Raw genomic sequence first — 19,777 nt, 5'->3', positions numbered from 1 at the left:
AACTCAACGTGTCACTGTAAGCACATGACTGCTCCCGCCAATGCAATAATTTGTTTTTTTAGTAATGACGTTACAGTTAGTGGTTAGAACTGTGTTCCTTCTGTTATATATTAGACTTTAACTATTTAAAGGGAATTAAAACCTGCTTATCTGTCTATCCGGTCGGTTGACTCAGGAATGTCTTAAGATGGACAGAGAGCCTTTGCTGATTTTACTTGCATCTAAATTCGCTGATTTCATTTGAACTAGTGCAGTGCCAGTCTCTTTGGAATGTTCTGTTTGCTTGGTCTGTGGTTATTGCAGTTTTCTCTCTGAAACTGTAGAAGTAACCTGTGGCAAGTCAAGAGCTGCTGCAGGACTCAGTCCACAGAACCCTGAAGCTGCACCACCGCTGCTGCACAAAGAGATGTTTATGCAAAGTTTATTAATATATTAATATTATGTGTCAAAATAATTCAAAATTTGACCTTGCACCTCCTTCACCCTTAACAAATCACTGATTAGAGTCGATTAGATGAATTGTTCACGAAAAATGTGTTCCAAATACAGACAGAAAGCTATTTCTTAAATTATAGATTCAAATTGTCTTTTTGCATATTCATGACCAAATCAATTCAAATTACTTGTTTGTTTTAATTTCCGGCTTATAATGCACTATGAATCTGGATTTAGAAATCGCTCTATAAATAAATATTATGATTATTATAATAGATCAGGTATAATGAAGGACACAGCTATGACTAAGCTATGCTTATATAACTGCAAAGTGAGCAAAGATAGCAATGTTTTCAAATAGAGTTGCTCTATTAAAGAAAAACTTTGATCCTCTTTTAATATCTAGCAAAAACTATTTTCCCCTGGTTCAGTGGCCTCTGGCAATTTGTGCATGAGCCTCTTCACTAAATGATGAGAATAATTTGCCCTGATAAGTAAAAATACTCTTTTGCCTTTAAAATAAAGTGTGGAAGAGAATATCAGTGTAAAAAACTGCATCCAGGTCAAATATTTTAAAGCACATAGACAGAAAATAGTCCAATATCTAACTGTGGGTTTTTAGCATCTATCGTCTATTCATTATAAACTGAAAAGCTTCAGAATCAAGTAAGATCTCTCTCGGTACAAGTATAGCAAAGTCCATGTGCCCTTGAAGTAACTCCATTTAGGATCAATAACTTCCTGTTCCGTCAAAGGATTGTTTTCTTCGTGCCGTAGATCACGTTACTTCAGGTCAGTGCAGACAGAGGTTGCATAATTAAAGCCTGCTCCCTCCGTCTCTGAATACAATGAACAAAAGCAGCGCATTAAATCCCTCGCAGGACTGTTTTATATCACAGAGTGTATATGCAGATGAGTGTTTTGCATGTGAGGGCCGTGCAGTGTGACACACATTTGGTGATTGTGTGTCAGCCTCCCCAAGGAGCGCAGCGGGTCAGGTCCCAAGGGTGCCACCGACAAACACACTCACAGAGTTACTCACAACACAAAGCCTCTGAGGGGGGGGGGCAGGGTCGGAAAAAGCACAGATGTAGGCTTCTCCTTCTGTCTACTCCCTCTGTCCCCTTTCCCACTTTTCAACCCAGTGAGCACTTGCAGCTCTTATAGCATGTACTAAGGGCAGCACCCCCCTGGCCCATGCCTCACACACTTCAACCCCTCGCTCCCCCCAATCTCTTTGCCTATTGGTCGAGGCAGCTGCTGTGCTCTCCAGCCTCATTGTGTGAAGGCTCCCACCGCAGCAGCAACCCTCATCAGCCCCAATTATGCCTCTGGTCAGCTGGTAAACAATAGGAAGGGTTACAGGGTCATAACTGTTGGAATTCCCATACACGAACCCATTCAGTCCCACACATGCCCACACACGTAAACGCTCTCACACGGATCTATCACATCAACATGTTTTTCTTTTGTACCTATTGTGTTCAGCTCTCTACCAATGCATGTTAAATATTCAGGTTTCACGACCCAGGTCGAAGTATGTCACATGCCAATGTGAAAACAATGTGATAATGTGTAAGGGTTAACTCGGAGTGCTGAACCATAGACTGCAAATAAAGATGGTCAACACGCCTCCACTTCCTCCCGCTACCTAGAAATTAGGCCAAAACTTTGCGGATATGAAAACCGCCATCTTTGCGATTGGATTGTTCCATGTCCCATCCACTAACATGGAGGAATTGGGGTTTATAACCGATACTGCAGCCAGCCAGCAGGGGGTGATCAAGACGCTCTGGCTTCACTTTCGAAGAGCTGAAATATTTTCTATCTTTATATACAGTCAATGTGTTAAAGCTATCAAGTTCAACTGTAAAGCTGAATCTGCCCTCAACTTAATGGTATATATATATCTATAAATATAGATATGTATACCTTTTAAAGGAGCAATATGTAAATATTTTTGTTTAAAACATTTAAACAAAGATTATAAATAGGTTTGACCACATGTCAAACATGTGCTAACCAGCTATCGGCCCCCTTTGTAACTGAAAGAGGAGATAGTGAGTGACAGTTTGCCCTCAGTCCAACATGGGAGGATGAAGGAGTAGTAACTGAGTGTTGTTCTCCCTCGACCACATTCATCCCCTCTTTCCTCAGGCTCAGTCTTGCTGCTCTGCTCCTCCGCCTCAACTCATACCATCAATAAATCTGACCTGTCTCTGTGACTGGGAAGACTGGGTGATAAAAGGGCATCAGCAGTCTAACAATAACCAAAGAAAACAACCCACCAGTAACACAACCAGATTGTAAATTTATTGTAGATTATTGAACATTGCTCCCTAATCCATGTGGGTTAGTCAACATGTTGACAGCTGCCCTTTGCTGAGGTTGCAAGCTGTCCGTATTTCAACATGAGGATGATGGTTGACACTTGTTTTCAGAAAGCTCTCATTTGCACTTTGATACACAGAGACTGTCACTAAAAACTTTATGGATGGACCCAGTGGACGATGGCCCACTGGGATTTGGCTCAGGGGGGTTGTGGACGTGCAATATCTTGTTCCTAAGAATGGGGTGGACACATCAACTTTCTGGCAATATGCTGCCTCCAATTTATTTAGAGTATGAATTCGAGAGTTTGCCAATTCTACATTCTACGTTTTTTTCACAATTTAACTTCCAACTTCAAAACACAAAGTAGTTTGAACACTATGTCCTGGATATAAGATAAGTGAAAATATGGCTTTGATTTACTTTGTTTTGATTCCATTCAGTGTTTCCTCTTCTGTGTGTTGTCTTTGTATTTTGAAATATATTTTCAAGAAAAAAATCAGTTGAAAAAGGTCAATACTGAAAGAACATAGAAAGATGGTGTCATTCCTATCAAATGAAAATTGAAATATCACATAATGGTAACAGTCTCAGTATTGTGCGTCCCTACTATAAATTTCTGCCGATGAGTATTTCTGTTGTCCTTTCTGCTTGCAAACAAATGGACCAAATCATCATTTTATCCTTTGAATTCCTCTGTCAGTCAATTTAAAAGCTAAATTCTCCTGTGTTGGCAGCGCGGCAAGACGAGGCTTGTAATCTGACTCATAGTGAGCTCTTCAAAAGCCCTTAGTCCTCTTTTCTTTACAAAGTACCCGAAGACTGCTTTTAATTCTGTCCAGTAAACGTTCAGCTCCTAATATTCCAATGGTACATTAACGAAAGCAAAAGCCATATACGGCCTATCTGCAGTGTGCAGTGCTGCTCAGCAGTGGACATGCCATTTAAGCAGATTATACACTTTCGCCCGCTGCTCCGCGTTAAGCTGACAGTACATGGAGGCTGAGATGTGGGGAAGGAATGTGTGCTGGCTTCCCGCTCATAGCTGTATCCATGGTTTCATCGCGCGCCTCTCCTGATAGAGATAAGAGATCACAAACTCTGTGGAGCTGTATCCTCCGAGGCCTCCCAGAAGTGCTGGTTTTATGGGCGGGTGGACATTTGGGCTGTTCAGGACATTTAGTATCCATGTAAAACCAGGCGCAACAGAGGCTGCGTGTCTGTGTGCTCCAGGCGGGCTGCACTGTGTGTGGGAATAGGTGTCTTTACAAGTGTGTGTGTGTGTGTCACCTTGTCACTAAGGAGAGCAGATATTCTGTGGTAATTACAGCCTGTGTGTTCTTGTCAGCGCGGCTGGCTGGCATTCATGCAGCACTTCTGCCCACCCCCTGCTCAGCACTGCCCCTGAATGCTGGTGACCTCAGCGCAGCGCTCCAGCAGCCACCTTGGCTAATGGCTTAGCAGAGACGGGAAAGAAGGAGCGGAGGATAAAAAGATAGCACAGACACAACCGGCGACCCGCCCCCAGAGACGTTATGTTATGCACTCCTGTTTCCTTTGTTTTTTGTTTTTCTCTTATAGCCGCTATAGCCTGTGTGCAGCCATTTCCTCTTCAGCTCGTTGACCCTTTGTGTAATAGTGTGAGAGCAGGAGTCACAGAGTGCTGAGCTCCAGGGATGGAGCACAGCTGCTTGGCGGCTCAAGAACCAGGACATCCAGCCCAGCAGCGAGGAGTGTCGGCTCTCACATCCCATCTCAGAGAGTCGGGGGGGGCAAGCAAGTGCAGCACCGTGCACGAGAACACCAGTATTCAAGGAGATTAGAGCATAGAGAACATTTACAGTGAGGGTGGGTAGAGAACGGAAATACTTCACACAAGGGATGTGTTCGTAAATGTCAAAACAATTATAGAATATTTATTAAATTAGTTATACACGCATTATGACGCATATGCTTTGTTTAGCTGTAAAATACATTTCATATACTGTTTTAATGGGAAACCTGGACATAACAGACTTTTAAAAGCAAATGGTCATTCCATGTACATTCTAATTTATGTATTATTCAGACTTGAAGTATATTTATTTGCAGTAAATAATAGTTTAAATGAAACTATAATATTCAGTTTCACAATGTTACCCTCACTCATCCAGATCGAGATCAGCTCAAAAGTCTCTTAACTCCTAAATGTGTATAATTTACGACACAGTGACACACAAACACCGCTGATCCCCTTCAACACACACGGCATTCGTTTCTAAAACATCTTTGTGGGTCTAACGAATGACCGTAATCTGTGGGATTATCAGAGTCAGCATGCCTACAGGGCAGAGGCTACGGGCTCATCTCAAATCTGACGCCGAGGGCTGAGAGTTTGGGAGGGGGCCGGATGATATTCTCTGTGGTCCCGCTGCCAAATAACAGAGATTGAAGACTTGGCCCAAAGGCACAAGTTTATCTCCTACCCTCGCAAAAATCCAACATGGCAATCACAAGTCAAAGAGCATTACAACAAGCTTAACTCGGTACTCAACTGTTCCAGTGCTCACACTTCAGCCATCGACATTGAAGAGGGGAAACATCCATTAATTTTTTATTAAAACACTAGCACAATGCAGACTGTCACTCAGTTAAGTGTGGTTTCATGCTTCTAGAAGACTTAAAGTCTTCAGTCAAGTGGTTCTGTGGCGCTGCACCGCAGTGCTCTGAGCTACATGCCACTGTCGGCATGGCAACATGCTGGGTGTCTTCTGGGTTTTTGTCTGTTGGTCGGAGAGAATTAGAAAACTGAAGACGACCCTTTGGGCTCTGGCGACATTTTCACACCTGAAAGTCTGAAACATGGTTCATGTCTTTGTTACATTGCTCACATTTGATCCAGTTAGTTTTGGTTTCACATGGTAATTTCGGGAGCAGACAAAAAATACTTTTGTAAGACACACGTGCGTCCTGTCGTCTTCACCGACATGGACTGTCCACTTATACTTGACATTGATTGGTTTGTAAATGTGCAAGCATCAAACACTTTGTCAATTCAGTGATTGTATTCGCTTTTTAGGGAAAAGTGCAATATTATTACCAGTAAAATTAACTTCCTCGTAGATCAAACATTATATTATCTGAGCTGAGGAGAGCAAGCACTACTGAGAGCCACTTCTGCATCTTTTTCTTCTGTTGCTTAATGTTTATTCAGTGTCAACTTCCTACATATGGTCCAAAAGTCCAAACTGTTCAAAGACAATTGTGTTTTCACACAGCAAACAAACCAAACCATGTACTTGTTGATCCAGCACGAGACCACCTCTTTTATTTGAACAGAATTTTGGTCCATTGTTCCTTTTATTTTGGTTCACACTAGACTGAAAAGACAGAGGGTCTGGTCCAAACAAGGTACATGTGAAAGCGCACTGAGAAAGTGTAATTGGCAGTTTTTCAACATTTTCTTATATTTTCGTCATAAATTATAAATACGAAAAACTAAATCCTCCAATGAATCCATAATTAAACTCTAATAAGCTTCAATGAGAACCATCATTTTATTACGTGTAAGGATGAACTGGTTCAAATAAGCAGGGACTTTCCAAAATTTCTTCAGTGTATGTGTTTATTTTACCAATGGGACAGAAACTGTTATTTTAAGTTCAAGCTTTTCCCAAACTTTCCTCTTCTGTTTACTCATTACCCAAAACTGTCATGCAGCCCCCCCCCCACCCCCCAGTGAAGCGGGGGCGCCTTACAGCCCGCTACGCATAATCAAAACCAGTTTCGTTTAGTCAGTTCTTGCCCTGGGCAGGTAAAGCAAAGGAGTGAGAGCAGCGCTCAGGGCGCTTGGCTCTGTGCAGACTTGTGAACAGCAGGTGCAAGGATGTCGTCATCCTCCTTTCAGGGGGCTGACAAAAATAAATAAAAGTTGTATTTACAGAGTTTGGCTGAATGTGTAACTGCCTTTCCAGCAGGTTGAAACCACCTGAACATCATCTATTTCTTGAATTGCTCAGAGGAGAGAAGAGGAAAATGAATTTAACACAGTCAGCAGGGATTCAGAGAGGCCAAAAAGCAACAGAGGCAGAGCAGAGAGTCGACAATACTATCTCCTGTGGTCAACACGCTCGCTACTCCGATCCAATCAGGTCTGATAGCACTGAGCAGTAAGCTGTGGGTTTGAGGGCGGAGGCGGGAAGACTGTTGATTTTATTTCTGCCCTGTGTAGTGGTTGTAGTTCACTCATCCTCTATTAAAAATTAATCAAGCGGAACGTGTCGAGGAACGGAAAGCCCAGTGAACTCAGCGTGTTTTTACAGGCCTCTGGATGCCCTACTGGTCCAGTGCGCTTAGAATGTCGGGTCTAAAGAACATAGAGTAACCAGGAATGTTGGAGAGTCTGTGTGAAAGGCGGGAAAGCGCCGGGTGCTGCGATTCAGAGAGAGTGCTGGCACTGGCGTTACACACTCGCAGCATCTTGTTATCGAAACTCATGTCGAAACAATCTCACCTTTGACTGTCATGACCAATGAGTCACAAGCGCATGCTAAAGACGTCCGTGACAAATTCATTTGAGCAGTGATTATATTGAAGAGACATACTCTGTGATGCTGCTCCAAAAAATATTCTGCTTCCTATAAGTGATTGTGCAGCAAAAATAGTGCTTCAAGCTGTAGCCAGGTCACGAAAGCTTTTATATTTATTGTTTTCAACAGCCGGTGTCAGCCAGGTCTACTGCAGGAAAAATCCTCCACTGCTCGGCAAGCGATGCGTTTCATGTTCCCAGCAGCAGAAACAGCAAAAAAATAAATAGAGAAAAACGGGCAGGAAGAATGTGAGGCAATAGCTGATCAGACGGCAAGACTCAAACTCCCCCTCGCAGAACTTCTCAGGATAAAAGTGATGAGCATGTGGTTTCAATGACAAGTGATTTCTGGGAAGTCGAGTGCAAAAGCACCGCAGCAGCGAGAGAGATTAGTGCAAAGATGTCAGTAAAAGATGAAGAGGAAAACAAGATTCCTGCGGATTGCCTCTATGTAGCATGACTAAACAGAATGAAAGAGTTCCAGTTTTCATCTGAGACACAGGTCAGGCATAAGTGAGGCAGCAGTGAAACAGACAGAGAATTGAAAGTACTCCGGTGTGAACTTTGGGGAAACCCAGCTAGTCCTGACTCGGATCTGAAAGAAACTGCCAGCACAAATCTCTTAGAGGGTTATTAGTCTGAGGCCAAGGCAGAGGGAAGTGTTCCCAGGCACCCTGGCCATATTGGGAAGAGGGCAAGAGTGCATCAGTGCCTCAGGCTCAGTAAAACCCCAGACTGGCTGACTGGCAATGGGCCCCAGGAGCATGGACAGTAATAACTAATGGCCCTTAGACAAGTTATCACCACCCACTGACACTGAGCAATTGTTTAGTGATAGCTGACGCTGACATTTCTTCAAAGGTTTCTTTAAAAGTCAGTTGGGAGGCATGCTATGTTTCAATTTGTGTACTTACATACTTAACACTTCTGTGAACTATATGTTCACAATGACAATTATAGCAACTGACACTTACACCGGTATTCAACTCAAAATAGTCTACACCTCCCCCTCAAAGGTCACCATCTTGGTGACGTAGCGTAAGGTGAGGGACCACCAATGGGTAATACCATAGGCTGTTTAGAAAGATGGACAGTGCATCTTACCAAAGCTAATGAAACTAAAATATCCCAGATACAAGTTGCCACAGAAGTGGCGATCATGGGGAGGAGCCAAGGTATCATCGTCCCGCCAATACACACGCTTGACCACCAAAAAAATGATTTAGCATGACTATTAGTTTGGTCCATGCTCCATCTGCTAACATGGAGGAGGCAAGGACCCATATGACCCATATTATAGCCAGTCACCAGGGGGCGATCAAGATAATTCGGCTCCACTTTTGGGGAGTCATGTCATTCAATCTACAAACTGATGCATGCAGTGGTTTCTCTCATTTGATTTCCATTCAGTCACTTTCTAATTGGATTAATTCTCCAGATGTTGTGGACTGAATGCAGGGCAGAATACAAAGCTCAGCCGAGAGTTGCCCTCTGTTTCCCAGAAGTCAGAAGCCGGTCCCTGTTTCTGTTTAATGCTTCTTAAAAATACTCAGGGAACTCAACACAAACACGCACTTGTACAAGGACACAGATTTGAATTCACAGTAATGATCAAAAATAAATGAACACCTCACCCACCCTGCAAGGCGCACGCCTCCTGGAAGAATCGGTTTTAATGAGACCAAACTAATCAATCGCAGATTTCCATGCTGCAACAATGAAAGCTGGGAGCTTTTTTAATGGCAATACACATCTAACCACGACGGAGAAATGGATGTGAACCAGGCGAGACACAAGCTGTTTAAATAGCCTCGCCTCGGATAGCGATCAATAATGCTTTGTGAACGGAGCCAGACCGCAGCAGGCAGACTTCACCAGCAATTAAAAAAGAGACGATTCTTTATGAGAGGAGGCTGAAAGCTTTGTTGTTACAGAAAGAACACAACAGCTGTATATCTGGGGTGGAACGGGTTGTGGCTTATAGGAAGAACAAGTGGAGGATTGACTGATGCAAATGTCGAGTCAAAGTGGATGGTAATTACGCCACCAGAAAGTGACACAGTGAAAATCATTTGCACATTCTCTGAAAATAGCAGGTGCTGGACTAGATGTTCTAAACGCAGGTCCTGAGATGGCTTCAGCTGGTGGTGGATGGTTTTGTTGAGCGGCATGAGGAGTAAAGTTCTCTGGGCATCGCTTCTCATTTGGCACGCAGCGACGATTCCATTTCCCTGTTCCCTTCAAAAGGTCAGCGCTGTCATGATGGTCTGCAAGTGGCCTCACAGAGTGAATCCACAGGTCAGACTTTACCACGGCTCGACTCTGTGCCAAAGCATGTCGCACATCTACCTCACATCTGCAGAGTAAAGCCACCGACCACAGCAAGTCCCATTGAAATGCATTGAATTCAGGCTATATCCATACTACAATGTTTTCATTTGAAAACGCATTAACTCTTCTATGGACACACCGGCTAACATGGAGAAGTCTTGAAACGCTACTTAAACCCTGTTTAGGTTTGAAAACTCCGGCTCTGCATTTTAATCTGGATGAGCAGAAACAGAAATGTTTGAAAACGATGACGTGGACACTCAGACACGCTCGCTGATTGGGTCTTTTCGGTCAAGACATAACCTCCGCTGATTCGTCAGGCTTTTATCACGTGATCCCCTTACAGAAGATCACAACTGGAATTTGCCTCGGCTACAGTGTAGAAAGCAACATAGATAATCAAATATAAGTGATGCTGACCCTATGTGTGTTTGCTTAGGAGACAAACTATTATTCGAGCACTCACATGTCCAGAGGAGATGCGCATGCCAAGTGCCATGGGAGTGGTCACAGGATCCGTGTTTTCAGGTGTGTTGGGGATTAAACCTCGTACAGAACCAAAACGGCAATGTGGACAGAGATCATTGCGGTTTGAAAACAAAGCAGTATGGATGTAGCCTCAGTCAGAAATGTCTCTCCTGTCAATGATGGTCTGAACGAGCCTTAAGAGCACGGCCAAGAAAAAGAAAACGGGGGGTAAGCAATAAAAAAGAAAATCCGGTTCCTAAAGAGCAACGATGGGAGACATGCTGTTTTCTTCAGATGAAAACTCTTTTCATCTAAATGAGAGCCAATTATTTTTCTTGTTGAGAGGAAATATGAACATCTGTGTTGAGAATCTGTGAAAAATGCCTCACCTTACAAGGACCTGTGAACACACACACACACACACACACACACACACACACACACACACACACACACACAGTAGCACACATGCTTACTAAACACAAACACACACTTGCCCTGTGGGTTGGGTGACGTCATGTTTGTTTGTGGGGTGGGCGTCTCCTGGCTGAAGATTAAAGGCTCACACTGCCAAAGGTGGTTTAGGCTTTTCAAAGATGGACAGAAGCAAAACATTCCCAGAGCATCATTAGGCTGCTCCAGCCCAGAGATAAGGAACTCCTCAAGCTGCCGTGGCCCTGAGCCCCGGAGGACCCTGACCCCCTGACTGACAGGCCTGAGCTGATTTACCCTCCGAGTCAACATGAGGTCACAGTAAAAACAACATTCTTTTGTCGGCCAACATAAAAAAATACTCCCACCATCTCTTTTTCCGGCCATCGTTTTAGGTTTGGGAATGTTTATGCGTGAGAGGAGGACTTCTCCCACATTCAGGCTGGCACGAGCCTCTGGCCTGAGACGCCTGCGATGAGATGCAGAGTCTCAGAGCAGCTGAGAGCCAGTAAATCCATTCACGCTGACAGGACTGGGAAGAAAGTAGAGCAGGGAACTGGCGTCTCACTGGTGATACTCGCTGCCTACTGGCCAAGAGAATACTTCCTCAGCAAGACGTGATTTTTAAACAATGACGCTCAATCACGCAAAAGGTCACTGACCAGACGGAGTATTTTTTTTTCCAGGGAAAGCCCCTGTCATGACATGGATTCTTCCATATGGAATAAAAATAACTTCAGATTATAAGCTAAATTAAATTTGACGTTTCTTTACTGCCGTGATGATTTTATCCAGGGTGGAAAAGCCCCTGAAACAGCGAGTTACTAAAAACTCCCAGTTGAAACGAATCTGAAAAACTTTGATGAAGTTGATGAATGTATTTCTTTCAGGGTTAGAGGGCAGCTGAGAAAACTCTATAGAGACTTCACCCTCTTCCCATGAATAATTCTCTGATAAAAGACGAAGGCAACTTAATATCAGAGTTGAGGGAATCTTCCCCAGATAAGCAGAGAGCACGTCTCATGTCCAAAAACCCAATACGTTTGTCTTTCTTGGATCAAAATGCTTAAACAGTTAGGGCAGTTACTGTTCCCCCTCAGGCACATCCTGTCTGAATTATCCACGCCTTCGCCCATTTACCCCCCCCCCCCCCTCACAGTTGCCTGACCCTGCGGCCAGAGCATGGGAAGAAGAATTGAGCCACACACAGTGGACAGCACAGGGTGGAATGCAAACGCAGGAGACAGGAGGGGAGACGTGGCTGGCACCGAAGTTTCTGGCAAAAACAACAGTCGTACACAAGCAGATGCCACAAGCTGAGAGAAAACAAATACCAAAGACATTCACCTGAAGCTGCATGAGTGTGTCAGAGGAAACAGTCAAAGAGAGGACTGCTGGACAAGTTGGAGAAGGGAAGGCTGCAGTCCTCTGGGGACAAGGCACCAAAGGGCCGGGGAGTGGAGGGGTTTTGACGGGAGCCTTTTCTAAGAGATGCTACAGACAGAGAGGAGAAGTTGTCTTACCTGACGTGTCCCACATATTCAGCTCAATCCGCTGCTTGTCTATCTCGAAGCTGGCCGTGTAGTTTTCAAACACAGTGGGGACGTAGTTCTGAAAGCAAGGCATTTATCTCAGTTATCCAGTTAAGAGGGTCAGGGTAGTCCTGTGTTTGCACATCCACAGGCCTCTGAACTGGTGGGGCTATGACCCAGCTGTCACAGAAAACACTGGCACAGACACATTTCACAGAAAACCTGCTGCTGCAAATTCCTTTTTTGGGGGGGATATTATAGAAATATAGAGTCTGTAGCACAGGCCGTAAAGTTTTACGTGCATGTACAGACACAGTAACAGTTAATTGAGGCATTAAAGGACTATTATTCAGATTTCCTCTCCTCCTGTTCTCCCTCTCTCTCTCATGTTTGCTGTCTGTGGTCAGGTGTATGTAACCTGCAGAACAAGTGGAGAAGTTGAGCTGCACAATAACACACGCTAATGACGGGGCTCATCTCTCATTCACCAACTCTCTCCTCTTTCTCTAGGGAATACAAAAATCGGACTTTTCTCACCTCTGGGTAGCAGTCCTTGGCAAAAACGTGCAGGAGAGCGGTCTTCCCACACTGCGTGTCCCCGACCACCACGATCTTACAGCGGCTGCCTAGGCTGTCCATGGTTGGTCCGTCAGACGTGTGTTCTCGACGCGGGGATGGATCGCACCCAGCATCCGACTGGGACCGGACGAGACGCAGAGGAACCCGGGAATGGGGAGAGAAGGATGGGATTCATGCGCTGTGCCGCTGGTGCGCTTCTCTCCAGCTCCTCGTGTCCGACGCGCTGCGCTCACTGAGTCCGCGTGCACGTGAGGCTCCGCGACCAGACACCCCGCAGCAGGCACGCGCACACGCACACGCACGGCCCTCCCTGGAAAACTCCGCTACTTTGATTATACTGGCCACGCCCTCCTGGTACCCGAGTCACATCAGCCAAGTTGGACATGAGGCTGCTCACATGGGACATAAAGAGTGTGGAGGAGACTTTGTCCACAGCGCGTCCTCTGTGTCTGTCCCTCTCACATGACAGCACTGTAACATCAGCGAAGAGGTTCAGAACTCTGCAGGACACGAACAATTCTCGCTCCTGTTCTCACCTCATAAGATCTTTTTTTCTTTTTTGGCACATGAGCTGAGAACATCTGAAAACATGGGAGGATAAAGATGGTAAAATAAACAGCTGAGTCTGCTGCTGTGGAGTCAAATATAAGAACACGACTTTTTATTTTTAGATTTGAAAAAAATAAATAAAGATTTACAGTCAGGTTTTATGTTTGACATTAGGCCTGTCATTTCCCCTTTCTTAACAGCTTGGGCCTGGTGATTATTTCTGGAGACCTCTGAGACATTCAGCAGTGGGAGCAGTTTGATGTGAAACCAGTGACTGCAGTAATGAAATCACTGTTTCAAATCAGCCACCTCAGCTCCTGCAGCACACAAACCTCCATTAGATAAACCGCTAGTGGATGAATCCCACGTCTTCTAGGGAGCATTGACGCTAACTGATCTGCAGGACAGAAGGAACTGTCAAATTAAATCTATTTTAATTCAATGTATCCTTGCACATACGATAGAAATTCTCAAAAAAGTTGTTTTATTTGTTCTTATAGGTAAAGGTTCTGGTAAATGATACATATGAGTGGTTATTATTTGGCTGTAGGTATTTGTTTGACTGAATGTAAAGAGCATTTCCTCCATCCCTCATTGGAAAGAAACAGAAAGACTCACTCTTCTTGATTTAGTGTTAACATGACTTCTTATGGAGATACAATCAGCGCAGCAGCGTGGATATGAATGAGTTCATCAGATTAAGTGTTGACACTGTTTTCTTTATGAGTCTCATCCCCTTGAATTCAGCTGATGCTCCTTGGCAGTGCAGCACTGAGGCGTTATTGGTTTTGTGAATGAGATAATTGTCAGCACAGGTCAACACTGTTGAGTCATGTTTTCCCCCTGCAGACCGACACTGCCTCCCCCTGGACACAAATGGTATGAGATCACAGTAAATGAATAAGAAAGGCAGACACCGTATTTATACCTCTACAGAATTGCTTCTTTGATATTCTAGATGATTTGTGCTAGTTTTTTGAAACTGCTATTAATTCAATTGTATTTATTTAATACAGTTGATACAGTCATTCTGACTTGACTTTCACAAATAATTATGATTATGTATATTTTGAATCTCCTTTATGGAGACTTTTGACCTGTAGGCTTCTGTACCGTTATTGAAATCTGCATTTATAGTAAATCAACATGTATGTCCTGCTATGGAGATTTAATTTAACACATTGGTGTCAAGAGTGGAGAACATTTTTAGAAATATTTACAAAAATAAGCATCATTAGCTTCAATAGTGTCACATGCTACCACACTGGGAATTATTTGGATTTGCTGCAGAAATTGGCATGAGCACTGGGCTGATCATTTGAACGGGGGTAAATGGTTTATTATCTTGTAATGTTATTGCTATGATTGGTTTAATATCTATTGATATTATCATACTTACATTGAGATCAGAGGGATATTGAGACCAAAATCATGGTGGCCTTGTGTTGTTGATCTGGTTCTGTAAGTTCTGACATGTTTGTTAAGGTTACTAAGGGACAGAGATAAAGGAAAGAAGTTTAAGCTCCTAGTTTGAAAGACTGGGTTTGAATACAGTGCATAGACTTCATCATGACAACAAACTCAGTATCTTAAAGCCTGGTTTGGATTGAGACACAGTCTGGGACCTTGTGTTGACTTTGCCAGACAGAAATCTGTAGAGCTCCTGCTTCGATTTCAAACAGTCAGAAGTCTCTTTGCCAGATTTAAATTTGATTGTTTACTGGGTCTCTCACTTTTCCATTACAAGCATGTCTTGTAATGGGGCCTTCTGTCATTTAGATGTCAAACTAAAGTCTATACAAAGTTACATGACAGGAAGTTCCTGGTGGCAATAGAAGCTGACTGAACAGAAAGACTCTTTTGTTTTCCTTCTCTAGTGGGTCCAGTAGTCCAGTTTGTGTGGTTTATTTCTGTTACATTTAGTTTTGGTAGTTGGTTTAGTGTAGTTGTGGGTTGATTTTTGGGGCTTTGCTTCTTTTATTGGTTTTGGCCGGCTCATCAGACCTCTCCTAATTTGTTTTTTTATTTAGTATTAACTTTAATCTCTTTTTTTCTCTTTTGAGCTGTTACTCTTTTAATTAATGCACGTGTGTGGAGAGTTAATGTAACAAAACCATACAGTAGGTATTACATATAAAATAAGACCCCTCACATAAATTTTAATGTCACTGAAACAATTTGTTAGAGATCATATGGATGTATGATACCGTTAAATATTTACTTATTTTCTTTGTTGCAACATGTTGCTACAGAGCTGTTTCAGACTGCACACACAAGATCTAATACATTGTTACTGTGCTGCGGTGGAGGCAGAAGTTTCCGAGGTGGAAATCAAAAATAAAAACCACTTAGTTCTGCTTCGCTGGATGTGAGCATAAGGTAAATTAAGAAATATGATTGTTTGTGTTTTAGTTGAATTGTCCCTAAAGGGTCTTGGGGAGCTCTTTGTAACTTTTTTAAGAAAAGTGAAATATAAATCAAGCTAATAATAATAATTACTTCTAGTTATGGTAGTACTATAGAGTGAAAGTCACTGTTCTGTCTTGGCATCAATAAAACAGCAGATGGCAGTACTTACTTATTACTACAGCAGGCTTTACATGTTGTTTATTTTTCAACAAGTCTCTGTCTTGAATACATTATAATCTTTCAAGATCAGTTGAAATACATTTCATTTAATGACTGTAAGGAGTTTTGGATCCGGTTTGTGGATCCCCTTCCGCTGGTGAGTTGTTTGTCTTGTTGAATGTGTTGTATTTGATTATTCAGCTAAACCCAGTGCACATAAAAGAAGCCACATACAACTCATGGAGACAGTGTTACTACAGGGGCCAATTACTCTGACACACATTTTTATAAAAGCTTTTTATTTAAATGCTCAAACACTTACAGTGAGGAGGATTTGTGTGTGTTACAGTTCTTGCTGACCGTTGAACGCAGCCTGGAGCGTTTTCCAGCAGGTGAGTGTAGAGTTCTGCTTTCTCTTTGTCTGCATTACCAGTGTGACTGTGCTGAATAGTTTTGTGCTGAGAGAGGTGGATGTGTCCTCCTCATCAGAAAACTCATTACAGCGATGGCTGAGCAGAGATGACAGCGCCAGGTCTCTCAACAAGTGGGTAAAAGAAAATGGAAAAGAAGAAGAAGAAAAGCAAATAAGGGGTAAGATTGAATTGGTCAAGACCCGGTTTGGAGTAATTTCATTTTTTGGGGCATCTCAGTTTCTGTTTAGTGATTGCTCCTATGACTGTTACTTACTACAAAAGAATGTAGCATATGTATACGTGCTTTACATTTCAAACAGAACAGATCATTTTCGGGGCCCATTGGTGAAATAAAGAAAAAGCAACTGCAGACACAGCAACTCTGAGGCCAACCAGTGATTTTTCTTTATTACCCCCACGAGGGACAAGCTTTTATTGGGATGAGGAAAGAAATCTCGGTTTATTCTGTAGCACATGAGGTTCTGGATTTCCAAATGAACAAGAAAGTCTTCTCCCTTCTAATCCCATTAACTGTATGTGGAATGCATATCTTTCAAACCATTCAACTTATCAGTTTCAAACTGGGTATTTGTATTGTTATGGCCAAGGGAGGTGTCATGTCAAATTGGTGCAATCTGGATATGCAATACGTTCATGATTAATATGAATTGAATAGACAGGCGACCAGCGCCCTGGGGCAGTCAGAGGGAGTGGTGGACCTTTAGTCTTTGGACTGTATTGAAAATGTTCTCTGTCCACGGATAAACAGCAGTGGTTGGCAACTAAAACAGTGTCAGATCATTCTGATAATTTGATACATTTTATTTCACCTTATCTGACTGAGACACACACACACAACACAGATGCTGATCTCTGTCATGGTTAACAATATTGGCAATTTGCCTTCAAAGTAAAAGACAGACGGTTATTTTTTTATTGCTGCAATGCTTTAGGCTGAGTGGAACTTCACTTTGATTTTGAAAAGCTGTGAACTTGGCTCTAAAGATTGTATCAGTTGTGTAAAACAGGCCTCTGAAATAGCAAAGAATAACAGTCTTTAAGTAAATAATTCAAACTTGTATAGAAGCCACACGTGTGAACAATAAAGAACAAAGTACATTCAGTTACATTTTATGATTATATAAACACAGATTATATAATCTTGGTTGTAGACAAACCAGGTAGGATGAACGCAAAGTTTTCTCATTTCTCTCCAAACCATAGACTGTTTATAAAAATGTCTTATTTTCCTGATATTCTCCGTCCTGGGAGAGGAATCCCTCACATGTGGCCCTTTCTGAGGTTCCTAGGTTATTTTCCCCCTGTTAATAGTTGTTCCTTACTCTTGTTGAGGGTTAAGGGCAGTGGATGTCGCACCTTGTTAAAGCAATATGAGACTAATTCAGATTTGTGAATATGGGCTATACCAATAAAATGGGATCGATTGATAAAAATTTCTGCACACAATGTCCAGCACACAAACAATAAAAAGTGACAGTATGTTGTAGGACACATTGAGGAGGACTGACTAATGACAATGGATTCATTCTGAAGTAGAATCCAGGGAATTAACACAGGACAAGAGAACAGAACATTCAAAATTGGCAGGCTAGAACAGGCACTGCACCAGTAACTTTTAACTGTTCCTAAACCCATAGACCCATTGGAGAGGGGGGGCACACACACCACTGAAAGTGATTCAGCATCCTGCTCAAGGATGTTGTGATAAAACCAGAAAGAATAACATTTACCTTTGTTCTTTTATAAGGAAACCAGGCGGAACAGGGCAATAAAACATTTCAGCAGTGTAATACTTGCAGTAATAAACAGATAACTCACCACATGCTGACACTAGACCTACAGGGTATTAATATTTCTTACATCTGCGGTGATAACTCATGCGGGTTGCTGTGTGGGATTTGCACAAATTGTCATCATGTCTTTTTTTCCTTGATTTGTTGCAAATCTCTGCTGTGTTTGTTGTGTTGCAGACACACACATCCTCAGAGACCTGCTGCAGCCTCAGATTGGCCCCGGTAGAGTGGGTTACGTTATCCAGGCCAAATTACACCAATGAGCCACATTATGCTTCAGTAACCTACTTAGACAACAGAGGGAGTCTCCAGACGATACCAGGTGTCCAAGTGCGATGCACCTCTGCTCCTGTGTCCTACATGTGCTCCTTTAAACTGCAGCCGTTTCCTGTGATGGATACGTTTTCAAACCCTGGAACATGTTCTGAAACTTCCCTCCTGGCCCCAAAGTGAAGCTAACAGAGAAAGCTCTTGCATCATGTTCTTCTTCTAATCCTTTCTTCAGACTCCAACCTGCAGTCCAAGTTGATTTTCCTGTCTGTGCCTTGCTGGTTACATTACCATACCAGGCCCTGTCAGAGCTAATGACAAGAAGAGCCACTCTCCAGGCACCCGCAGCATACTGATGGATGCTCAGAGTGGCTGAGGGGAACGGACAACCTGCCTTGTAACATTTCTTTTGCCTCTTGCCAAAGCAGCAGATCAATCCCGCCTGCATCCGACATCACTAAGCCCCTGTGGGATATTGATTGGGACGTTCGGCCTGAAGAAGTGCTGAGTGGCACTTTACGGCCACAAGGTGTCTCACCACGTCCACTGTGGTCCCAGTTCTGAGCGGTCACTGGGCTGCTCTCCCAGCTCGAACGGCACAGAGCTGGAAACTGTGAATAGACTCTGACTCTCTCTCTCTCTGACAGTTACTATGCTCACAGAAAAAAGTGTGTTTTGTAAGAATTAGTCTCACACAAACTAAGTGAACTCCTGAGTGGCCCTGTACCATGTGTGCTGGGATTTGATGGAGGACGGGTCCTGCCCTGTGGCTCTGGTTGAAGGCGAATAACACAAAGCAGGTTGTATTGTCTAACCAGGAGCTGGCATGGCCTCAACACGGACTCATATTTTTCTGAGCTGCCTCTGCGGGGAAGTGACAACAATGAGCCGTACGCAGGCCCGAGGTTCCTGCGAATGCTGCTGTAGAATAGGCAGCATAAACAGACGTTTCCTCTGCCTCGCACTGTTCGTGCAACACAAACCTATAACACAGTGGCTCAGTAAACACACAGAGGTGAGCGTTTGCTGGCTGCAAGAAATATTAATTCACTTCATGTGTCAGCAGCTAATTTACATCTGAGGGGCATTGTTCTCTGAGGACCACTCCTATTGTAATATCTGCTTCATTAAAGGCTTTTCTATATTTGTCAAGTCATTTATTCCCTCTGGCCACACCACCCTCAGAATATAATGGAGCGATCAGCATATTGTCTTTAAGGGGCTGGTTTCAAGTGGATTTGGGCTTCCAGCCATAAAGGACATTTTTTGCAATTCACCTCTCTGCTTGATGCAATATATAGGCTCTTCGTATAGCCCTGCCCAAAGAGCCGAACCCACCCAGTCTCTCTCACACACACACACACACACACACACACACACACACGCGCACACACACAGTGGAGCCGATCCGTGAGTCCCAGCAGCTCTCCGTGTTTTCCGGGCTGCCTCTGTTCGTCCCACTCACAGTCTCTGTCAGAGCTCCGCGTT

The 19,777-nt window shown here is 43.3% G+C and overlaps 1 protein-coding gene across 1 annotated transcript in view; it reads right to left on the bottom strand.

Moving 5' to 3' along the window:
- Positions 1-12,935, bottom strand: part of rnd2 (Rho family GTPase 2) — a 29,868-nt gene extending 16,933 nt beyond the window's left edge. The window contains exons 1-2 of the mRNA XM_061090195.1: positions 12,634-12,935; positions 12,088-12,175 (exon numbers count right to left, since the gene is read on the bottom strand). Of these exons, the coding sequence (XP_060946178.1) occupies positions 12,088-12,175; positions 12,634-12,735 (190 nt within the window). The 5' untranslated portion in view covers positions 12,736-12,935. The remainder of the gene's footprint in view (positions 1-12,087; positions 12,176-12,633) is intronic.
- Positions 12,936-19,777: the final 6,842 nt, after the last annotated feature.

This window comes from Limanda limanda, chromosome 17 (genome assembly GCF_963576545.1).
Source record: "Limanda limanda chromosome 17, fLimLim1.1, whole genome shotgun sequence".
In the NCBI taxonomy this organism is placed as follows: Eukaryota; Metazoa; Chordata; class Actinopteri; order Pleuronectiformes; family Pleuronectidae; genus Limanda; species Limanda limanda.
Note: the sequence above shows the minus strand (reverse complement) of the source record. Positions and strands in the feature narration are given on the sequence as shown.